A 23,367-nucleotide genomic window follows, 5' to 3' on the forward strand; every position below is an offset into this window, starting at 1 on the left:
GCTCAGTTGCTAAAGTGCTTTCTGTGAAAGCATGAAGAAGTAGGCTCAGGCCCCATAACCTCCAAAATGTGCAAATGTTGCACATGTCTGTAATCCCGGCATGGACAAGATGGAGATATGGTCCCTAAGTTTCTTGGTCAGCCACTATAGCTGAATGGGTGAGTTCCAGGTTCAGTGTAAGACCCTGTCTCAAAGAAGGATGTGGAACACAATTAAGGAAGACATTTGACATAATGTCTGGCCTCCACATTTATGAGTACACGTGTGTGGGCACCCTAAGGAACATATGCACACACATGTTAAAACATATACACAAATACCCAATGAACACAAGAAAAAAATCTTTCAAAATACTGCCATATATCTATATCTATCTATCTATATCTGTATCTATCTATATAGATATACATATGTATATCTATATATGTATACATATATAGATATATGTACATATATACATATATGTATATATATATGTACAGAAAGAGAAAGAGAGAGAGAGAGAGAGAGAGAGAGAGAGAGAGATACATCATCCCAAAGGCTGCCCAACTCCCCTCACATAGTCCCTCTTCTCATCCCTCCTCCCCTTCCACTCTGAGAGGCTGCCCACTGCTACCCCTTGCCCAGGTATTTCCCCACCCTGGTGCATCAAGTCTCTGCAGGATTAGGCAAGTCCTCTCCCGCTGTGTTATTTTTTGTAATAACAAAATGCATTTTAATCAAAGTATTACTCCAACCAGAACATTTATTGAATTGATTTGAAAAAAGAAAAACAAAAAACAAAAAACAAACAAACGAAAAAAAAAGCAACCAAAAACTGAGCATGGAGTCTTTGGAGATATGAGTGCCCCAAGAGTTAACTCTCAGCACAATGCAGATGCTGTGTGCACAGTTCATTTTTATAAAGTTAATGAATGGGAACCCACTTATCTGCACTGTTCTTGCTGATGGTGATAAAGTTTAAAATGTCATTGTATTTCTTACCACAGGAACTCATATTTAAACTAGACATGCATAACCTGGAGTCTGGCAGACTGAAGTGTCCCTTTGATCCTCAGCAGCCTTTTGCTTCAGTAATGACAGGTAAGATCCGTGCAAACAAGTCCTGTGTCTAAGAGAGTTTCTGAAAAGGCCCGTGTAGACTAAACCACATTTTCTGACTGAATTGAATAGAATATTGGATTAGCCCTTCCCCACATGTTGGTTCTGGCCTCACTATATGAACGTCATTGTCTGTGAAGTGAATGAGGTGACAGCATTCCTGCATGTCTGCCTTTTAATCAAATGTCTGACTGAATTCACTCTCATGCAAATATCATACTTCTTTGTTCTAAAATTACATTTACTCACCTGAGATTTTCTAATACTCACCTTTGACCCTCTTTGTACTCAGGAAGGTACCACATATAGCATTTCTTAAGTAGGTGAACAAAAAAAACAATGAATCAAACTACAGAATATGGCTGCAGACTAAGCATCTTTGCTCTCATATTTCTATTAATAGAAATGTGAGTGGTTTTTTTCTCATGCCCGTAGCCCTGTCTGGCTTTCTGTGTATCTTAAATTCTCATAGAAAAGACAGTCTTGTTGAAAGAAGGCGATGCTGTATGGTCTGAATTGTGTTCTAAAGAACAGCAGCAGGAGCCTGGCAATTTAAACATTATAAATACGCTTTTGTTTTGATTGGTCATGACTTTGGTCTCTTATTATGCAACTTGTCTATCAACCGTGTGAGGTAATGATAAGAGTGATGCCCCATGACATTTTAATTTCCACATAGTGAGAACCAGAACTTTTGCTTTGAAGTGAGTGTGTTTTTCGAAGTTATACAACCCATGGTTATTTCATCCTAGTAGATGCCATACATTATTTTCATCTGTTAAGTGGGACTGATAAGACCTTATTAAAAAAGCAACAAATTGTGGATACACTAACCCTTCTTAAAAATTCCTGTATAACTCCAAAAATAAACATGCCAGTTTTTAAACCTGTATATTCCGATCAACATTATGGATAGAACATACTTCTTTTTCTGACAAAATATTGACATGTTCGTAGTAGAAGATGTTTCAAATGATACATTGATTTCTTTTCTCTTGGTTTTTATAAAGCTTTTCATTGATATTATCATTTGTTACTTTATATTTAAAATATTGTATCACTCATTAAAACATTCGTATTTATCTGATATGCTAGAGAAATCTCTTTCAATGGTGGGGATGATGGGCTGCAATCTGCACCAAGTGCATGCCACTGGGTTTCACCCCAGTGTGTTTCCTGTAGTAGCTGGCCACTGACATTGAGGTTGAAACATCCCAAGGGGCCAGTGAAAAGCTATTAGACATAAGCAGGGAAATTAGAAAGTGTTTTAGTCATTTCATATCCAGACAGAGTTTTGAAGATTCTGCTTCCAAAAGTAAGCTACATTTCAGTGGTGTTATTGTTCTTAGCCATTACATAGGTACTTAAGAAATTTAAATGATCTACACAGATTAGTCATTTTCACTTTATTTTTGGGTGTAACTCAAAGAAGCTTCCTGTCTAAATCTCTTGAAATAGCAGAGTTTTAGCTTTCCAAAGGACAACACATCAGGTCGCAGGGACAGCCTTCTTCCTGCCTCCCCTCCCCAGTGCTCTGACAAGCACACTGGCAAACAGACAGAGGACACTGATCCTTAAACCCACTCAGACTTCCTCCATTCTTATCTCTTTGCCTCCATTCCTGCTCTTTCTTTTTCCACATCTAAGTTTCTGTGTTCTCTCTTCTCCTCCTCACCTCTGCCCCTTCTCCCCAATTCACCTCCTAACCTCTTCTTGCTCCTCTTTCCTCTTTTCCTTTCCTCCCATGATTCTTCTTTCTCTCCTTGATGAAACATTTACTTCATATAATATAGGACCAAAAGAGTAGGATGCAGCAAGAGTACAATTTGCCCTTTGTTTATCAGAGCTTTAGAGACACGGTCATCTCAATGTTATAATTACCAGAAATGACTTCAGCGTTGAAAGCTCCCTTTCCGCAGGGGCTGGACAAAGAAAAGCTGTGGACTGGGAGGTTGTGTCAGTTAAGCAAATATGAATTTTACAATCCAGTTTTCTAGGCTGTGTTTATCAATGTTAATTGGATTACTTCTTCACCCAAGCTACTACTTCAGAATCTGAAAAATGTATAAAGCAGCATATTATAGTGTTAAGCAGAACATGTGCCGGGTGTCTATGGTCATCTTCTCCTTCTGTTGTATAGCAGTCTCATGTTCGCTTTGTGTCTTGCAGATGAGCACCTCTACTCTGGAACAGCTTCTGATTTCCTTGGCAAAGACACTGCATTCACAAGATCCCTTGGGCTAATGCAGGACCACCATTACATCAGAACTGACATTTCAGAACACTACTGGCTCAATGGTTAGAGATGTTTCTTTTCTGTTTGTTTTGACTTGGCTTTAGGAAAAATGAGAAGCTCATTTATATGCATCCAGATGCATTTGAAGAGAGTTGATTTAGTGCACCACTTAAGAATACATTTGAAATGACTTCACATTAAATTAGACTAATCTTCAGAAACTGTGTGTGTGTGTGTGTGTGTGTGTGTGTGTGTGTGTACAGCTGATAGTTACTGAGTGTGTCCTATAACCTTGACATATCTTTGGTACTCTTGTGCTCTAATAAAAGTGCTCTTTTCTAAAAAGATTTACAATGACATTTGAGACATTGTCACTTAAACACTTTAACTTAAAGATGAGTAAAGTGTAAGTGTAAAAAATTGAGTGATTTGACCAAGGTCTCATAGACCATCATCTATAGAACTAGTGTTTAAGCTGTCAATCTGTATTCTGTTTTAATTACAAAGCTTATTAGCTCAATAGGTAGAAGATAGATAGTGATGCTATCATCTTTGTCATATTTTAATTATCATATACAATTATATATGCTTTAATAATTATATACACTGTGTATAAGTTAATTAGCATTTTCTATTTCTTATCGTGTATTGGCAGAGATAAGTTTAATACTAACTTCTGCTGCTAAAATTATGTTCGGTTTTAGAAATAGCTCTCGAAGATTTTTAAATATTGATATTGGTTTGCCTAATTGTTAGTATGCTTAAATATTATATGGTATTTGTGGTTTAAAAATCAGGAGCTTAAAAAAAATCCCTAAGGAATTTATGTGGTTACATCAAGGACTAATATAAGACTATTTCACACACTGTCTGACTTTATTCCATTTAAAAAAGGAAATAACATAGTTGATTTAAACAGTCAGATCACATTTACCAGTCCCAGAAAAATTGGTGGGTTTAAATTGGTAGCAGAGGCCAAACCAGAGATTTCCAAGGAGCTACCTTCCTATCTCTGAGTGTCTTTTGAACAGTGACAATATAAACAAAAGGAAAGACACTTTTTAAAACATTCCTTTTGTCAAAACCTGTAATTCAGTTTGTTTACCCAGTAAAGTGATTTCCAAACTGGCTCCAAAGAAAAATCTACTAAAAATTAATGGGTTTTGGAATTACTTGATTTGAAAGCAACCTCATAGATTTCCCCTTTGAAACCTGCTTATATAAATATTCTTGTGGTTTTCAAATAAAGCATAAAATTGCATCTTTCTAGTTAGGAATGGCAAATGTCCCCAAATAAAAAGTCAGTTAGAAGATAATCTAGTCATTCTTCATCATGACATATCTATAAATATGTCTGTATATGCATTTTTATCTAAAATGTTATTATTGTTATTACTATTTGAGTATAGTTACAAAATAAGACACCTTTCAAATGACCTGCCACTTCCCCAACAACTTCTAAGGCTTTTGTGTTCAGATTGCTACTCTACCCAGTGGACCTACATAGATAGTCAGTACACAGCCACTTTTCTCTGCCTATCTTTGTAGGTCCATTATATGTTGCTAAGCATGGAGTCTCAGGGTAGTGAACAAGGGGGCTAAAATCACTTTCATCTTACTGGTTGACCATTCCCTCAGTCACTGTATCTTTGTTCCCGTATTTCTTGCAGACAGAACAAATTTTGGGTTAAAAGTTTTGTAGGTATGTTGGTGTCCTTATCCTTCCATTGAAGGTCCTGCCAGGCTACAGGAATTGGCCACTTAAGGTTCCATATCCCTACTGCTGTGAGTCTCACCTAAGGTCACCTCCATAGACTCCTGGGAGCCTCCCCCATCCCAGGTCTCTGGCATATCCTAGAGATATTCTTCTACATCCTCCATTCATTTTCCTGGCCTCTGGTCCTCACTCCTGTCTCTGCCTACACTTGACCTATAAAACTTCCCTTTTCCCCTCTCCAGACCCCTCTAACCCAGTTCCTCTCCTACATCTGTCTTCTATGACTATTTTATTCCCCCTTCTAAGTGAGATTCAAGAATCCTTGCTTCAGCCTTCCTCTTTGTTTAGCTTGTTTGGGTCTATGGAGCATAGCCTGAATATACTCTGGTTTTTTGGCTGATACTATGCATGTCGATTTGGGTCTAGGTTACCTCACTCAAGATGTTATTCCCAAGTTCCATCCATTTACCAGCAAAATTCATGATGTGCTTTTTTTTTTAATAGCTGGGTAATATTCTACTGTGTAAATGAATCACATTTTCTATGTCTATTCTTTGGTTGAGGGACTATTTCCTGAAATGTTCATTTCCACCATTTCCTAGTAAGTCATCTTAAAATGTTTCTATGGGTTTCTACATTCTCATCTTAGATTAGATTTAAAATTTGTTTTATAGAGAAATAAGAGTATCAAATCCAGGCCTTGTACAAGTAGCTTTCTGTGTTGGTTGATTTTCTCGTGCCACCCCAAAACACCTTACAAAAGCAATGTAAGGAAGGAAGAGTTTTTCATGGCTCACAGTTCAAGCGTCTAACTGCTCATGTTGCATCCTCAGTCAGGAAGCAGCAAGAGAAGAACGCTGCTCTTAGCTCTTCTGTTCCATTTTATCCCTCAGGAACCATAGCCTGAGGAAGCCTCACTCACCTTTAAGTGGCCTGTCCTACTTTAATTAACCTGATTTGTAAAACCATCACCAACGGGTCTAGAGGCTTGTGTGCATACTAATTATTTGTTCCAACAAGACAATGGCCACCATACTCGGTCTGGTTTTGGTTCTTTAATAACCTTTTACTTTAATTGCATATCAAAATCTACAAGTAAAATTTTTATATCTCGTTTTCCATTTGAACTGCCCCTTGGTGTCAGTTTCCTGATGTTATCTCTCATACGTTTCTTAGCTTCCTCCACCTATTTACCTTGAACTTCTCTTTGGTCCCTTCCTCTCCTTCAACTCCTTTATCTAATCTGTCAGTAAGCACCTCCATTTCCTTCAAACCCTCTATTGACCTTGCTCTTTTAGTGGGCACTATCCTCCAGTAAGTCTCAAGGTCTCAGAGAAGCTTTATTGCCTCTATTTGATTGTTTACCAACTAATTTCCCTCACTTTCATCTCTCCCTTTTAATTTTTTTATGGCATACATGTTAGATGTTATCTCGGGCACCTTTAGAGTGCAATTTTATTTAATAGCATAATTTTGAGAAAATTACTATTTGCTTGTTACTTGCAGGAAGACATTAGAGGCCAGATTCTTAGATATTCAGGTAAGATTGAAATTGGAATTAATGTGTCCAGCTCTGGATGCTAAACTCTTTCCAGGGAATGCAATACTTGTTTTGCACAAGCAAGCATCCATGTTCTTATAGTGTTTTCATACTCAGGTTCCATATTTATGTATGCTCCATGTGGGGCTACAGCACACCAAAGGTTTGGTCTGGCAGCAAAGGGTAGGATTGATAGAGAAAATGAGCATAGATGAGCTATAGAAGAGGCCAAGGCAGTCTGGGCAGAACTGAGTACGTGTAAGCAGCTCATCAGCCATTTGCCGAGGGAACAGAAAGCCAAAATGAAGTAACCCCATTGCTTCCAGAAACCCAATCAGTCAAGACTTTTTGGTCACTGGAAATCAGTCCAGAGCAAAGGACGAAATTACAGAAACTGGGTAACATTCCTATAATGAGGAGAGAACTGATGGGCAAAGGCAAAATAATGACTTTGCTGGGGACCATTTTTATCCTGTCGCAAGAAATGGCCATTTTGTACACTCACTCAGAACATGGCGCAAATACAAAAAACTACTGGGAGTTTCTGGCTGAGTTAGGAATGTAAAGGCCAGAACACAGCTGAACTATTCTAATTGATGAAAAGAAATGTTAACTTAGAAACTTTTATTTTAGCCTCATACTTCACAAATTGAGATGCAGTATCCAGAAGGGATATGTTCAGGTCTCCTAGCTTGTTCTAAATTAGAAAGTTGATTTTTTTTTGTAATAGTTATGGAAATAAAAGTCACTTCTGATTTAACACTGGATTTGCCACAGAATATCTAGAACCATGGGTTGCTCTGTTTAAAACTCAGATATAAACACTAGCAACCAATGATGATTTAAACTTTATATAGTATTCGTAAAAATTAAACCAAGATGCACATGTGCCTCAGTGGGAAATCATTTTCCTACCATACACAAAAGTCTACATTCAATCTCTAGCACTTAAAAATTTTAAATAAGCTTAAAATTTGGTTTCTTATTCTTTTTAACTATGTGTCAGCAGTTTAGTGGCATTGGGAGATGGAGAACAACATATTTTGAAGAATAAAAATATAAGAAATTTTCCTCAGTGCATGAATGTCTTTAAACATGTCTTGTTTAAATTATTGTTGCTTCATAATTGTTGCTTCATATATGTCCAACATTCTGCAGTCACATACTGCAATATCTTTGTGAACTTTCTTCATCATCTGTATTACATGTGGATGTGAAGCTTGCTGTTGAGGTTCACAAGACTAAGGTTGAAAGAAGTGATGCATAATCAACATATCAAGTAGTCGGCTCAGTGTTTAGTGTGGCTTCCACTTCCGTTTGTGTCGTTATGCCAGTGTGTTATTTCCTTTTTGTGAGCTACATTAAGGATCCTGTGTTAAGCTTTGCTTCCTGTGCTTGCTTCTATTTCATTTCAAATTCTCGCTTTTTTATATACATGTGATAAGCTAAATCATTTTAAGCCTACGACAACATCAAATTAAGGAAAATATAAAAACAAAATTTGATAATTCATTGAATATTTAATTGTTAAGATTATATACATATGCATATACATCATATACATACACATCATATACATACACATACATATGCTGAGCAACTATTTTTAAAGTGATGGTTATGGCTTTATGAATTTTCTTTAGTAGAATTAAGCTGCAGACCACTGAGAAAAATTAAAATCCTTAAATGCACACCATGCTATGTCCTTTACCCCATTTGGCAGCAGCCAGAATGAGAACAGCTAAAGTCCCTCCTGTTCAGACTCTCTGTAGGACTTCCCAGCCCCTTCGTGACTCAAGAACCATGACTCCTCAGTGCCTGGGTCTTCCTTGAAACTCCCTCTTAAGTTATCAGGATACAGAATAACAGAAGGGAAACCCTATGTGCAGTTCTAGGTAAAGCTTAAGCCAGTCTCACTCCCCATCAATATAATCTTTAGCTATATACAAAGAGAGGGCCACAGGGACAACTCAGGATGGTTATTCAAATGGGATTGAGTTTTTGCTAGGATCTCAGGGTGGATCTACAGAATGTCACCACTTGGAACATAAAAACAAGTAATGAACCTTGAATGCATGTGTTTTTGTTTTCTTTCTGGAGTAGCTGGGAACTTTTGTTTTAAATTTTCATTTTTACCATATTAGAGGGGAGTTTAATTTAAAGTTTCTGTTGAAACTCTCTGTTGTTTGTAAATTCTCCCACATGGAAGGAGATGTTAAAGCAATTGAAAGACAACATAAGAAGAAATCAAAGGCAACTAGAAAATCACTGTCAATAATGAATACTGGGGCAGGTATGATCACCCTGTGCAAAAGAGGCTTTGGGGAGAAAAAAAAAAACAGGTTATGTTCTGTAGTCTAAGATTTTGTCATCTTCATTTAGCTGTGCCTCATGGTGTCATGCTGGAAGTTCAGTTCTAAAAACGCATAGTTTCAAACTCTGTCCCTATTAGGACATATGTTTTAAATGGCAGGGGGAGGGGAGTTTGCCATAATAAAGCCCAGGTGTCTATTGCTATGGGTTTAAATTGTTGAATTCAACAACCATGCACTAATTAAACGATAGCTGTTTTTACCCAAAATTGGCAGCCAATCAGGAAAGAATTTTTATCATAAAATGCTAATAACAGTGTTCTAAGACAAGACCTTGGTGTAATCTAAAAGAAAGAAATGCACTATCCTCAAAACCTTTATTTATTTTTAGCTTGTAAGTATGTTTATTGTTTAAATCACAGAACAGAGCACTACTTGATACTCGCTCTTCTCTTCCATAATTAGATTTCTTCATATAATAAACAGTTGGCTTTGACTTCCCCTCAAAAATAATTTTCTTCCAAGACTTGTAAAAGAACCACACTCAATAAAAATCAGCAGTGACTGATTAACGCAAAGTCACGGATGTTGCATGCTCTATGTTATCTAACAGTGCTTGCAACACTATGGTAATTTCTGCCATTCATGTCATGCAGAAATCCTGAAACCTGGGCTGCTGTCACCCTCCAGATTTCTATCATTTCCGGGGGGATTCTCTGGCTGCAGCTGCGTGTTTTCACTTTCAAAAAGGTTGCCTTGTTTATGTCTGCAGCACGGCCTCAGCATGTCCCGTATGTCTGTCCTCTCTTCAGACCTACTCTCTTCATTCTACTCTTTACATGTTTGTTTATGTAAATCAAGTGAAGATCAGTCGGCACAAATCACCTCAGGTGACCGTTCTCTCAATTACTGATCTAATTGCCTTACAAAATCATTGGTTAGTTAGGTAGGTAGGCAGGTACTTTTGAGACAAGGTTTCTTTCTCTGTGTAAAAAAACACGGGTTGTCCTGGAACTCACTCTGTAGACCAGGCTGGCCTTGAACTCAGAGATTCACCTAGCTTTGTCTTCCAAGTGCTAGCATTAATGGAGTCTGCCAACATGCCTGTCTTAGTTGTTTGTTCAGTGCTAGAGGGCTCATTCCATAGCCCACACTGGCCTAGGGCTTACTATGCTGACTAAACTTGCCCTGAACTCGTAGCAATTTTCCTGCGCCATCATTCAAAGTTCTTGGATTGAGTAACCATGTTCAGCTTGAAGAATATTTTATAAACAATTTCTTCCTTTCCATGTGGTCTGACTATTTGGCACTTTTCTGTTTCAAATTATGAAGTCCTCATTTTTTTTTCTAAAGAAAAGATTATACATTTTCAGTCTTTTGGTTTGGATGGTTTGGGTTTTGTGGTTGTTTGTTTGTTGCTTGTTTTGGTTTGGTTTAAGATAGGTTCTCACTATATAGCTCTGGTTGTCTTGGAAATCCCTATGTAGATCTTGCTGGTCCTACATTCTGTCTCTTTCCACTTTCTCCTTTCACCTCCCATATCTTTTTGCTAGAATTAAAGACATATGCTACCATACCTGGCAAGAATATGAATTTTGTACCACTATCCAAATGATTTTAACTTTTCATTATAAATGTATATTAGTAAGCTAGAGACATGGTACAGCAATAATGATCACTCCCTGGTCTCCCAGAAGATCTGGATTCTAATCCTAGCACCAACATAGTAGCTCACAAGCAAAGGTAACTCTAGTCTCAGGGATTCTGAGAACGTTTTCTGGGTCTGTGGCACCATGCCAGTGGTGCAAAGATATATATGCTAGCTAAATATCCATGCACATAATAATAGAGAATATAATAGAGTCAACGAGAATGATAAATTTAAAATTAGAAAATAAACTTATGCCTCTTATATAGATCCAAAAATATATATTTCAAGAGTCATCATGATGCATGTATAACTTTTATTACTTTTAGATTTAAGTGCTGCAATCTATTATGCTCAGATTACTGTCTGTTTTATGTTCTTGTATTTGTCTAAAAGAGGGCCAACCGTATTTCTACAATTTCTAAATAATTTCTCTTGGCCTCCTTTAAGGTCACCCTACGTACTAAAGGTTTACTTATGCATTCCTCGCTCTCCCTCATCCAGCCATACATTGTCATCACTGGCCAACCTTTCCCTATCTACAGAGTGCTCATATCCATGTCGGTGACTCATAAATTCAGATGATTCAAAGCATCTTGGTTTTTTTTTTTTACACTTAATGCCCACGTAGCTAACTTATGACTGCAGATTTTCATCCAGAATTACACCACTGTATTAGAGATTGTTAAGAGATTCTGTAGAGTATTATCCATCCATGTTCTATATCTGTAGGAACGTTATCATTTTCCACATGACACTCCTTTTAAGGTAACTGCAGCATCAGAACTGGCTTGTTTCGGCATTTTATTACATATGCAAATGTTTGTCAGTCCAAATGAAAACTGAAGCCAATTCTTTTTATATTTCTTAATTATTATTTGATACTAGCAGTCCTTAGCATTAATAGTAATGATTTAATTTCATCAAATTATTGAAGTCCTAGTCACAGATATAAAAAAATTATAATTTTTTTCAGGTCTAAAAATCAATTGTAATAGGTCAGCAACTAGAATGTTAGGCTGGTAGACCACACTCTAGACCAAAACCCTGATTAAAAATGTGATTAATCCTTGCCAATTTAAGATACCTTGAAAAGTAAAAGGTTTTCAAGTCTCATAGTCTTTTTAAAAAAATAATTTCCAGGTATTTGTTTGGGTCTTAACCAAAGTTGGATTATGAGGATTACAAGAGTGCATTGTGAAATAATAAGGAATAAAGAAAAAAGTTTCTTTAGGCATTTTTCTCCTCTCTTTTCTTACTGGATAAGAGATTGAATAGGAGACTAAGGGCTAGCCAGAGAAGGCTAGGCTGATAGTAGTAAAAGTACTGATTACTTGATTTCTCTCTCTCTCCCTCTGTGTGTGTGTGTGTGTGTGTGTGTGTGTGTGTGTGTGTGTGTGACAAAGAGAGAGAGAGAAAGAAGGAGAGATAGATAAATAGATAGATAGATAGATAGATAGATAGATAGATAGAGAACATGTGAACATGTTTTGGTTGTTTTGATTTGAGAACGTAGGCAAGGTTTGTCTTGAATTCTTGATCCATGTGATTAGAGGTGTGTGCAAGCATGACTTTTAACAAAGTCTACTACAAAGCTTCCTTTATGGGACCTTAGAAGCAGAACAAAGTTGTTTTTCCTCTTGTGATGCAAATACCTTGTAACTGGCCATATATTAGGGATGCCTTTCTAGGTTAAGACAGACAGCCTTTGTTAACTTTGAATAACTCTGTCATTACTGCAAGTACATGCTGTGCTGAGGTTTCCCAGCCACATTGTGCCCATAACCATGGCAGTCACTCTCATCATATCTCCATCATAATACATCACATTGATCTTTGTCTTAGTTTGTAATTTTTGTGGTCCTGTTGATGGGACCCAGACTTAACACAAGCTATGAAACTGCTTTACCACTGAGGTGTCTCTAGTCCTTTTGTATTTTCTATTTTGGAGACAGAATCTCACTAAATTACACAGGTAAGCTTTAAAATCACCTTATTGGCCTTGTATTTGTGACCTGGTATTGCTAGTATGTGCTACTGTGGCAAGCTATGATTTATATTTATTGAATGTTAGGTACTGCCAGTTGCTAAGTGCTTTTGTGTATACTAACTCACTAGTAGATACTATTCAATACTATTAGACAAATAACCTTATCATCCCCATATTACATATAAAAAAATATAAGGCATAAATAGCTTCTTGGACTTTTCACTAAGATCATCTGTAAAAAAAAATTGCCTAAGATCATCTTTAAAATATAAACTCAGAAAGAGTATCTCTAGGGCATATGCTAGAGATAACATAGGCAGTACTGGTCTGTTTTATTCTAACTCTGGTGAATTTCACACAGTGAAATAAAGAATACCACAATTATCATAATTAATGAGATGTGTAGGTTTCCTCAAATTCCTTACAAATGACACAGTCATTAAAAAAGCAGTCTCATCATAAAGAGAACATAAAATCAGAATCTTTTATTTTCATCCCCTTTCTCCATTTCCCCTCCATAGAACCCCCCATCCCATCCCCCCTCCTCCTTTCTGCTTTTGCACCATTTTAATTACATGTAAGTATTCAGGTCAGTTCTAGGTTGGGGGACTAGCAATACAATAGATGCAGATAGTCAAGACCTGGAGAGATGGGCTCAGCGGTTGAGAACAATGACTGTTCTTCCAGAGGTCCTGAGTTCAATTCCCAGCAACAACATGGTGGATCACAACCATTTGTAGTGGGATCTGAGGCCCTCTTTTGGTGTGTCTGAAGACAGGGACAGCAAACTCACATATATAAAATCAGAATCTTTAGATGAAAAAAAACCTCTCAAGTCCTCTGCATAACATTTTGATCAACAGTGAGTCATTTATATTCCATATGGAATGAGATCTCACAAGATTATATTGCCTAGCAAAATGATGGCCAGTTATGTTCCTGTAATTATGTTCTCTAATGTTTAAATAGTAATGATACCATCAGCAGATAATTTATTTCTCAGGATATATCCCTGTAATTTATATGGTCTGTGACTGAATTAGTTGAAATCACTAAAAGTTGTATCCCCCAATCACATTGTCACCTGATCCAGAAACTCCTCATAGACTTGTTCCCTAGCTGTTTGTATTACCACATGCTCTAACTCTCCTATGTTTGTCTGCAAATCTTGTTTCCTACATTCACCTCTCAAATCACTTTTTCAAAATTCTGCTAATTGTTTGATACGTAAAAGTCACAAAGACTGTCCTGGCTAGATTATCTTCTTGTTTTAAGTTGTAACTCTCCTTTTGTCCATACAGGAGCAAAATTTATTGGAACATTCCCAATTCCAGACACCTATAATCCAGATGATGATAAAATATATTTCTTCTTTCGAGAATCATCTCAGGAAAGCAGTACCTCTGACAGAAGCATTCTTTCAAGAGTTGGAAGAGTTTGTAAGGCAAGATTCACGTATTTTTTCTTAAGAATTATGTCTATATGCATGAAGTAAAAGTAATTCATCTTAAGTATTGAAGAAATGGTGATCATCCATTATTGATAAAGTTGCAAGAAGAGTTTATACTATTACATATAATTATATGTAATATATGTGTGTGCGTAATTTTGGAGATGTAATTGTAGAAAGCAAAGATAAGCTATTTTCAAATATTGAATTTTATTTTCAGTGCTTGATCTGCCTCCCTGGTCTTGCATGTCATTGGCACTCTGCCCCTGATGCTCTGTTACTTACTGTTCTTTCCAGTAAGATCATGCACTGTCCTGATCCCCAAAGGAACAAGGTTTTCATATAGTGTTAAACAAACTTATCTGAAAATAGATTACTCGGAGAAACTTAAACACTAACAAAATCATGTCTCTGTTTTTAATAACACACTTCACATACATAACAACCATGTATTTTAATTGGACCAACTTAATTTGAAATATAACTATATCTTAGAATATTAAATACATCCTATGCAATTAACTTAGACTGTTCTTAGAGGAAAAATGAAGAAAAGATAAAATGTTTTTTTTCAAGAATACTGCAATTAGTTTTGAATACTGCCATTTAATGTAAATTATTGTAACTAAATTAACAGTTTGAGACGTTCACACTTTGTTCCATTAAGTCTTTTAGTTGGTTGACTATAGACTGTAGGGAACAGTGACAGCTCTGGAGCCAAGCCTTGATTTCTGAATGTATGTATTCTTCCTGGATTTGCCTCTGCTGAAAAAACTTTCTTAAGAAGAAATAAATCAATTACTATGAACAAGAGCTGTTAAGTTAATACATACCTTCTGCAGGGAATCTTTCTTTGGTCTTAAACAAACTTTACTTTAAGTAAGCCTGTCACTTTTTGTTTCAGTCTGTACCCTCAGGCTTTTGAACACATCCAGGGGCAGATATATAAACCATCACCACAATGCCCAATGACAACATGTCTTTTGAATGAAGCCGGCTTGTGAGCCCAGATCATTCTGTACCTCCCATCCCAGCCAATAATGATTCTCTCTCACTGATCCTCTTTTCTCCCACAGGGGACAGAATCTCTAAGAAGGATCCTTATTCTTTCAGAGTCTAAGAATCTGTACTCTTTCCTTAAATCCTCCTGCTAGGGATGAATGGTCATGCCTGGAGTTGCTTCTGGTGCCTTAGGTACTGAAGCACGCCACATAACAACAGCATGCCTACCCTGAAAGCCACACAGCAGATTGGTCATTTTTAATAAGTGAATCACACTGAAAATGTCAAAAGGAATTTACAAGCAGTAATATATTTCATGAGTCTTTGAAAATGGATATGGCAAGTATGCTGTTTGTGGGAAATTTCAGTGATAATTTCTTCATGTGTATAGTCCTTTTGATAGAGTATTATTATCATAAAGTAATGGTTTTATTCTAGTGTAAGTGAATCTTAAAGGTAGAGGAATGATTTAACATTTATCACAGTTATTAATTTCTATATAGAAATTATACAAACAGGCAGGTCTCTCAGTGTGAAACATGGAGTATTATATTTTAAACTGTGATTCAAACTCCTGAAATACTGAAAATGCAGGGAAAAATGCAATAAGTGCATCTTCACAAATTAAATAGTCTCTGAGACTATACAATAACTCTGTCATCTTATCAGCCTAACTGACTGTGGGAATCAAATCAAATGGGTGAGTTTGATGAACAAAGCAGAGACTTTCACTCTGTCTGTCTCGTCTCTTAATCATTTTGGGGGGGGGGGTGGGCAGTGGCTCCTTATGATTCCTCACTATGATCTGCTGGTCAAAGGCTCATAACAGCGGGCTCAAAAGTCTCTCTCTGAAATTTACCTGCAGCCTATCCAGCTCATATTCACTATGACTTTCTATGTTGTTTTCGTGTAAAAGAATTCTTTAGACATTATTTAGAATTTATTCCTTTTGTGTTTAGTTCCTTTACTTTTAAAATATCATCTTAATATCATCTCTGTATTTTTTGTCAAATAATATCAAAAAGCATATCCTTATAATGAGACAAAATTGAGTTGGTAATTATAAGAAATAGTCAAGAAAGAAGATTTCACTCTTGGTATAATTAAGAGGAGGCCATGGAAGCCTTTCTGATGTTGCCAGGTGTTGTTCTGACAGCATAGGAGCCCTTCATGCTGCTTGTTCTGCTGCTTTCCCACAGTCCATAGTTGGAAACACAAATGTTTAGTCCTTTCTGCCATTGTTTGCTTTTATTTAATACTTTGGCATGAAAAGGAACTGTTTACAGCGTAAGAATTTCATGCTACTTCTGGTCTGAAGCGTAGGAAATGGTGTTATATTGAGCTGAATAATCTGTTTTCTTGACTTATTTGGCTTAAAGTTACTGGTAAGAGGTTTCTAGAACAGACTCTCACACATGCATGCACACAACCACACCCATGTATGCACACACACACACGCACACACATACATGCACATACACAAGATTAAGCATTGTTACAGTAAAAGGCTAATATGTTCAATATTATAATCTTTCCATGCATTATCTTTGAATATTTCACCAACAGCAACAGAAGGCGCCTTCCCTATAAAGCACACTACAATACTGATTCTAAGTTGCTGACCTTTTCTCAAAAGTAAATTTCAATGTACACTGAGGGTGTACTCATAATAAAATCTGACATAAATAGGAGATACAAGAAGTTGCTCTCAGTGAAGTTTGAAGACATCAAAGAAGAGACGATCGTAATGAATCATAGAATGTAAATAGGACTATCCTACATGGAGAGATGGAGGACAGGCATTCCATGCAGCATTTGCCAGGGTAGATTCTGTTCACAAAAATGCTGAAATCTTGTAGCAAGAATTCAAGGCATGTGTCAGCGGAGCAGTGTCTTTGTTGTAAATTAGGTGATAAGAAGTCTTGTCTCCATGTTAGCAAATGAGAACCCTATTCTGTAGGCAATAGTGAATTCTCCAATATTATTTGAGGAATAGAGGGACAAGGTGGATACATTTAGCTACTGCTTGAATAGTGCATCTGGATTGAGAAATACTTGTGATTAGGAAGCCTGTCACATCCAACATACTTAAAATAAAGACATGGAATTGTATTTAGGAGATATTTAAAAAAAGAATCTACTTATACATATCTAAGGTGCAACTAATTGCCATTATTTTATTGAAAGACCGGTTCAACCATTGATCATGATCATGATCATATCTGCAATATTCAATACATAACCTCTCCTTATGGGATATAAACATTTAACTTGATATATACCTGATACCCTCTTGAAACTTTCTCAATTTTTAATCTACACAACATGGATACCCACATCTTTCACAGCTATTATACCAAATAAATGTAAGGCTTATGTGAGAGCATTTGGATTTACCTGATAATAACTATGATAACTGATAATCAGGAAGGTATTGATGACTGATATAGATTTCTGGGTGTAAGCACTTAACAATATAACTTATATGCTGTTATATTGGAATATGACTATCAAGATCAAAAACTGAATTCACAGTACATTTTAACTGCTTCCTTGTTCCATTTTCTGTAATGATATTGAACTTATAAATACATGTCTCATAGTAAATATTATCCCAGAAGATACTTGGTATATATAGAAGCACTTCTATATTCTTGGTAACTGTATTTTAAAATAGAAGGCATGGATATGGAAAATGTTTGCATATTAAGCTACTTGGACGCATGAACCTGAGGCACTGCAGAAACTGGACTTTTGACTTTGAAAGACACTGATATATGTTGGCTCTTAAGTCATAAAAGTTCCTGAAATTGTTTAGAAAGATTTGTACATTTTGGTTTGTGCGTGTGTGCACACGCACACACATGCATGAGCGTGCTATGGTAGTATGGGAAGGGAAATTACCAGAAGTCAAGGTAATGATATTTTGATTTAAAACAACAAACTGTTGCTGTGAGTGGATGTTTAGTGAGATATCTATAATTCTAGTTCTTGCAAGCAAATAAAATAAAATGGACAGGAAGGATAGTGAGTAAACTGGACAGGAGGAGGAGAAAGGGAAAGAAAGAAAGAAAGAAAGAAAGAAAGAAAGAAAGAAAGAAAGAAAGAAAGAAAGAAAGGAAGGAAGGAAGGAAGGAAGAAAGAAAGAAAGAAAGAAAGAAAGAAAGAAAGAAAGAAAGAAAGAAAGAAAGAAAAAAAGAAAGAAAGGAAGGAGATTTCTATGATGTTACATTCCAAAACTGATAAGGATTTATAAGCCAATATTTGACAGTCAGCAGATAACCAATAACCTCTCCTTATGGGATATAAACATTCAACTTGATATATACCTGATACCCTCTTGTAACTTTCTCAATTTTTAATCTACACAACATGAATACCCACATCTTTCACAGCTATTATACCAAATAAATGTAAGGCTTATGTGAGAGCATTTGGATTTACCTGATAATAACTGTGATAACTGATAATCAGGAAGGTATTGATGACTGATATAGATTTCTGGGTGTAAGCACTTAACAGTCTGATGTAGGAGACGTACATGTTAGAATGTAAACCTTGCTCTTCATACATAAAAATACGTGTTCACATGTATCATATCTAATATTCATAGACTTTTAGATCCAATTCAACTATTGGAACTTCTTCACCTGCTGAAGAATGTGGCAGTACTATCCTGTGGGTTAACTACCACGTTGGATAGACAACAAATAGCATTGTATTATGTTTCCGTTTGTTGTTGTTTTTGTTGAATTGGACAAATTATTTCACTTTGGAGGCCAAGCTGCCCTGGAATCTACTGTGTAGTACACACTAACGTCAAACACTCCCAATTCCCTTATCTCTTTTTTCTGAGTTTCAGACTCAACCTCATGGCCAGGTTACATTGTATTTGTTATAAATGTAGAAGTTACTGTTATTTTGTTTTCATTAAGAAAAAATGATTTACTTTGTAATTTTTATTTATCTGTAAGTGTGTGAGTGTATGTAACATGACTGCAGGTACTCACAGAAGCCAGAAGATCATTGACTCTCAGAAGCTGGGATTACAGGGTGCTGTGAGTCACCTGAGATGGGTATTGGGAATCAACTCTGGTACTTTGGAAGACTAGCAAGTACTTTTAACTATTGAGCCATTTTTCTAATCCTCTTTTTGTCCTCATTTAAAAAATTGTAATTTATAAATATATCCCATTTTATGAATACAATCAAAGTAATTTCAAGCCACATCTGGTGAAAATTTATTAATAATGAGAACAATTAAGTTTTGGCTAGAACACGTGAAAAGGAGAGATATCAATTAACGTATTAATAATAATAATAAGCAAGGAGAAAACCTTCAAGTGCAGACCCTCTTTCAAACTAAAAACGATTTTCACCTTACCAGGCATGTTTACTAATGAATTATAAGATCATGGCTTTATAGTCCAACTATTTAACAGCTATTCATACTTAAAATAGGGTGATTTTTCTATTTTATGATTTCCAAAATCCCTGTTAAGCTCTATTAAGTTATTTAGTCTTCTTTAACTTCCAATATTTTGAAGCACAAAATGGGCCATCTTATACCTCAGAAAATTTTGTCATAGATAATCTACACTATATAGATGTCCACCATGAGGAATTCCACAGACTCAATAGTGAGTCACAGCAGCATGAAATAAGTTATAGAAAGATTTCTGTCTATTTACTTTGAAATTCAGCACTTTCAGATACCACTGTATCTATACACCCTGCCCTACCGTGTGTGTGTGTGTGTGTGTGTGTGTGTGTGTGTGTGTGTGTGTGTGTGTGTAAATGTTGCTCCCTTTATTGGGGCTAGCTCTTAGTTTGGCACCTCAAGGCTGTTTTGATTACTGGTGGATTCCCTTCATTTTTGGAAGCATTGTGGCAGGCTTAGTTACGCAGCCCACTCCAAGTTCCAGCTGCAGGCCATGCCAGTTCTCCTTTTGTTTTGAGCATTTCCTTTTGTCCATGCCAGGAATTCAATTTGGATAGTCCTGACACATAACTTGCCTAGGGGTCTCATTAATGGCTGTTTGCTTCAATTCTGCTTGCATTGTCTGTTTTGATATATGGCCCTATTTGGACAATCACTGCCTTTGAAGATTTGTGTTTTTAGCCCGATGACACTTTCTGTATTTATTGATCTCCTCTGAGCTGTGGTTTTTCTACTTACTTTTAGTGTGTCACTTGCAACCTAAGTGAGAGATTTAGTGCCCCAGGTACACATGTGCTTTGCCTGTACTTCCATCTGTTTTCCGGTCAGAGAAATTCCTGGGAAGGGATTTATAATGTTTGCGGTAACTTTTAAAACAAAAATTAGTGAGCCCTTGATACTACCCACAAGCATGCCTATGTTTACCCAACTTAACCTGCTAGTGCTTAGACACTAAATTCTTTAACATGATTCTTTATCCATGTCCTGCATCTCTAATAATCTGAGTTTTTGAAATAGTTAAACAGGTTATCCCTAGTCTCACTCATGTTCTCTAACAGAAAATCACTAGCAGTTTCCTGTAAATATTACTTAAGAAACAAGTTAACAAACAAAAGCAGTAAGAAAACTTTTCTTTGAAACTCTATATAGATTTTTTTTATATCCAGCATGGTATAAAACTAGGCAGAGTGGTGCATGATTTGAACCCCAACCCTTGGGAGACCGACACATGAGGATCAGAAGTTTAATGCTATCCTCCGTTACATAGTGTGTTCCTGGCCAACTGAAAATACATGTGATTCTGTCTTTTATAAAAAGGAGATTAGTACTAATGGACTAACTTTGTGAGTATGCAGATTTTTCAAATCCAAAGACTTTAGAGAATAATACACTCCAAGAAATTAGGACAATAATATAATTGTGGATTCACCTTTGATTAAAATTTCAATACTTTCTCAGAATTGGTCATGTGTATTCTTGTGTAAAAGAAAGAAGAGAAATCTGTGAAGCATTTAAAAGCAAACATCTTTTCTGTGCTCTCTTCTCCAGTGGCTCTCCTCAACAGCATTTATTCTTTTATTATACTTGGAATTTAAAAAAAAACTGGTCTTGTTTTGAAGTGTGATAAAAGATAGCATTTTTCAAAAATTAAAATATTCTATCACTGATGCTACTATCTCTTGGAGGCAAATGCACAGGTCATCTCTAGACTATTACAAAGTCAGCAGATAACATTAGGGAAATTTTATACCTTTATGATTTTGAATTAATGGATGCTTTCTTTCAGTCTTTTATGTACTTTACCTGATTTGCCATTTGTAATGAAAATATGCATCTAACAGGCTTTAAATAGTCCTGTGCTGAAATATGTTAAAGAATGTCAGTGTTCAAGGAGTTAACCAGGAGCTTTGACAGCAACTGCGGAGTTTACTCTTCTCTGTGGCTTCCCAGGCTGGATTAAGTTCTAGGGACAAACTTTAGTTTTTGGAAACTTAATAAAAATGGCTTATATGTTTTTATGTAAGTGAATAAAATATTAAAGATAATCTCGACTCAAGATAGCAAACTTAAAGGTTTAAAACTGTAATCAGAACATTAGAGAAATAATGTGAAACCTAAAATAAGGTTTACAAAGTCTCATTTGACATAGACCATGTACATTAAAATATAGTAATTGTGTTTTGTATAAAATAAAGAGCCAGGATATGTTTGGTAGAGGCACAGTATGGTGAGGTGGAAGGTGGTGCCTCTGTGGACCCATGCTGAGGCATTCTGCCCCTGAGGTACCAGCCATAGTATATAGTATAGAATAGAGTTTACTTAGGGTATGGGTAGGGAAGTTGAGGAGGAAGGAGGGGGAGAGAGAGAGAGAGAGAGAGAGAGAGAGCAGAAATAACTGGAGAGAGAGTATGGAGGGGGATGGAGAGAGAAGAGAGACAGGGTAGGATAGTAAGAGAATAGGAGTGTAGGAGGTAAGAGAGTAAGAGAGTGAGGAGGGACAAACAGCCCCTTTTAGAGTGAGTCAGGCATACTTCGCTGTTGCCAGGGCACTGTGGGTTAGAATCTAGAAGGAATGCTAACAGCAGTACTTTAGAGATAGGTAAGAGGGCTTCACAGGTAAAACCACTTGCCACCAAGCATGAGAGCCCAATGTTTGGAGGAGAGAACTGATTTCTTTGAGCTGTCTTCTGACCTACAGATGCATGCTATGTCTCCTATTAAGACCCTCCACCAGGAAAAGTAAATAAAATTTTAAAACTGCACTATAACCAAGAGATTTAATGAGGGTATTTTTGTACATTACAGGAACCAATCAGTAAGCTATACCCTTCAAAAACAAATGAGAAAATGGTAGTGCCCTTTCCCAGTTTTTTACACTGTCTCTGTTGCATTAAATTGTAACTGTGGTTTCTTATAAATTATTCATGGGAAGAACAAGGTAACTGTTCCTACTACTAAAAATGAAATTAAAAAGGGAAATGTTGATAAAATAGCAATCCTCGCAGGTGAGTTGCCGAAACAAATGTTGAAGCCTTAGTGATTCCCATAGAAATAGGTGAGATGGCACAAGATAAGTACCATTATCTATCTTCTTGAGAATCTGGAGTTACAGGGACTTGTGTCTTTAGAAAAGAAAGCCTGTCATGGAGACTCCTCTTTCTTTCCCAATGTCAGACCTATTGGGACCAAGTCTCTACTGCTTTCAAGGATGCCAGAGACTTTCTTATACTTAGGAATCTTAAGTGAGTTCCAGGTAGCTAGACAGCCAAAAATCATTATTTCCACTGTGGTGGTTGAATACGTTTGGCACGTAGGGAGTGGTACTGTTGGGAGTGTGGCCTTGTTGGAGGAAGTATGTCACTGTGGGGGTGGGCTTTGAAGCTTTGTCCAATGTTGAAGAGTCAGTGTCTTATGGCTGCAGTCAGATCAAGATATAGAACTCTCAGATCCTTCAGCACCACCTGCCTAGATGTGTAGAGTGAGAAATTATAAAGGCCATTTTATGAAATATGTGTAAATTTTTTGCCTTAGACCTTGGGCAGAAAAGCACCTGCCAGCAGGTTTGGGTCCATCTAATTAGTTACAGAGGAGGGGGAGTTACAGGACAAAGGCCTGTTAAGAACATCCCAGAAACTGACTGGCCAAGAGAGGAACTACACCCTGCCCCCATGATATGGCCTACTAGTGTTCAAAAAAAAAAAAAAAGAAAAAAAGAAAAAAAAGTAAAACAACCTTTTTCCCCACCCCGCCCATATATAAGTGCTAGACCACTGAGCCACGAGGTCAGTCCCTCTATCCCCTATGTGAGATATGGGGATATGGGCTGGCCCAGAGCTCTGATTTAATAAACCACCTCATGTGCTTTACAGCAAGACAGTCTCTGGTGTGTCCTTTGGGTGCGTGCTATCCTGTGACTTAAGTGGACCTCCT

The 23,367-nt window shown here is 36.7% G+C and overlaps 1 protein-coding gene across 1 annotated transcript in view; it reads left to right on the forward strand.

The window, feature by feature from the left end:
* Nucleotides 1-23,367, forward strand: part of Sema3d (semaphorin 3D) — a 185,081-nt gene that overhangs the window by 117,277 nt on the left and 44,437 nt on the right. Inside the window, exons 6-8 of the mRNA XM_034519617.2 lie at nucleotides 990-1,083; nucleotides 3,271-3,399; nucleotides 13,846-13,988. Coding sequence (XP_034375508.1) covers nucleotides 990-1,083; nucleotides 3,271-3,399; nucleotides 13,846-13,988 — 366 coding nt within the window. The remainder of the gene's footprint in view (nucleotides 1-989; nucleotides 1,084-3,270; nucleotides 3,400-13,845; nucleotides 13,989-23,367) is intronic.

This window comes from Arvicanthis niloticus, chromosome 15, assembly GCF_011762505.2.
Source record: "Arvicanthis niloticus isolate mArvNil1 chromosome 15, mArvNil1.pat.X, whole genome shotgun sequence".
Taxonomy (NCBI): Eukaryota; Metazoa; Chordata; class Mammalia; order Rodentia; family Muridae; genus Arvicanthis; species Arvicanthis niloticus.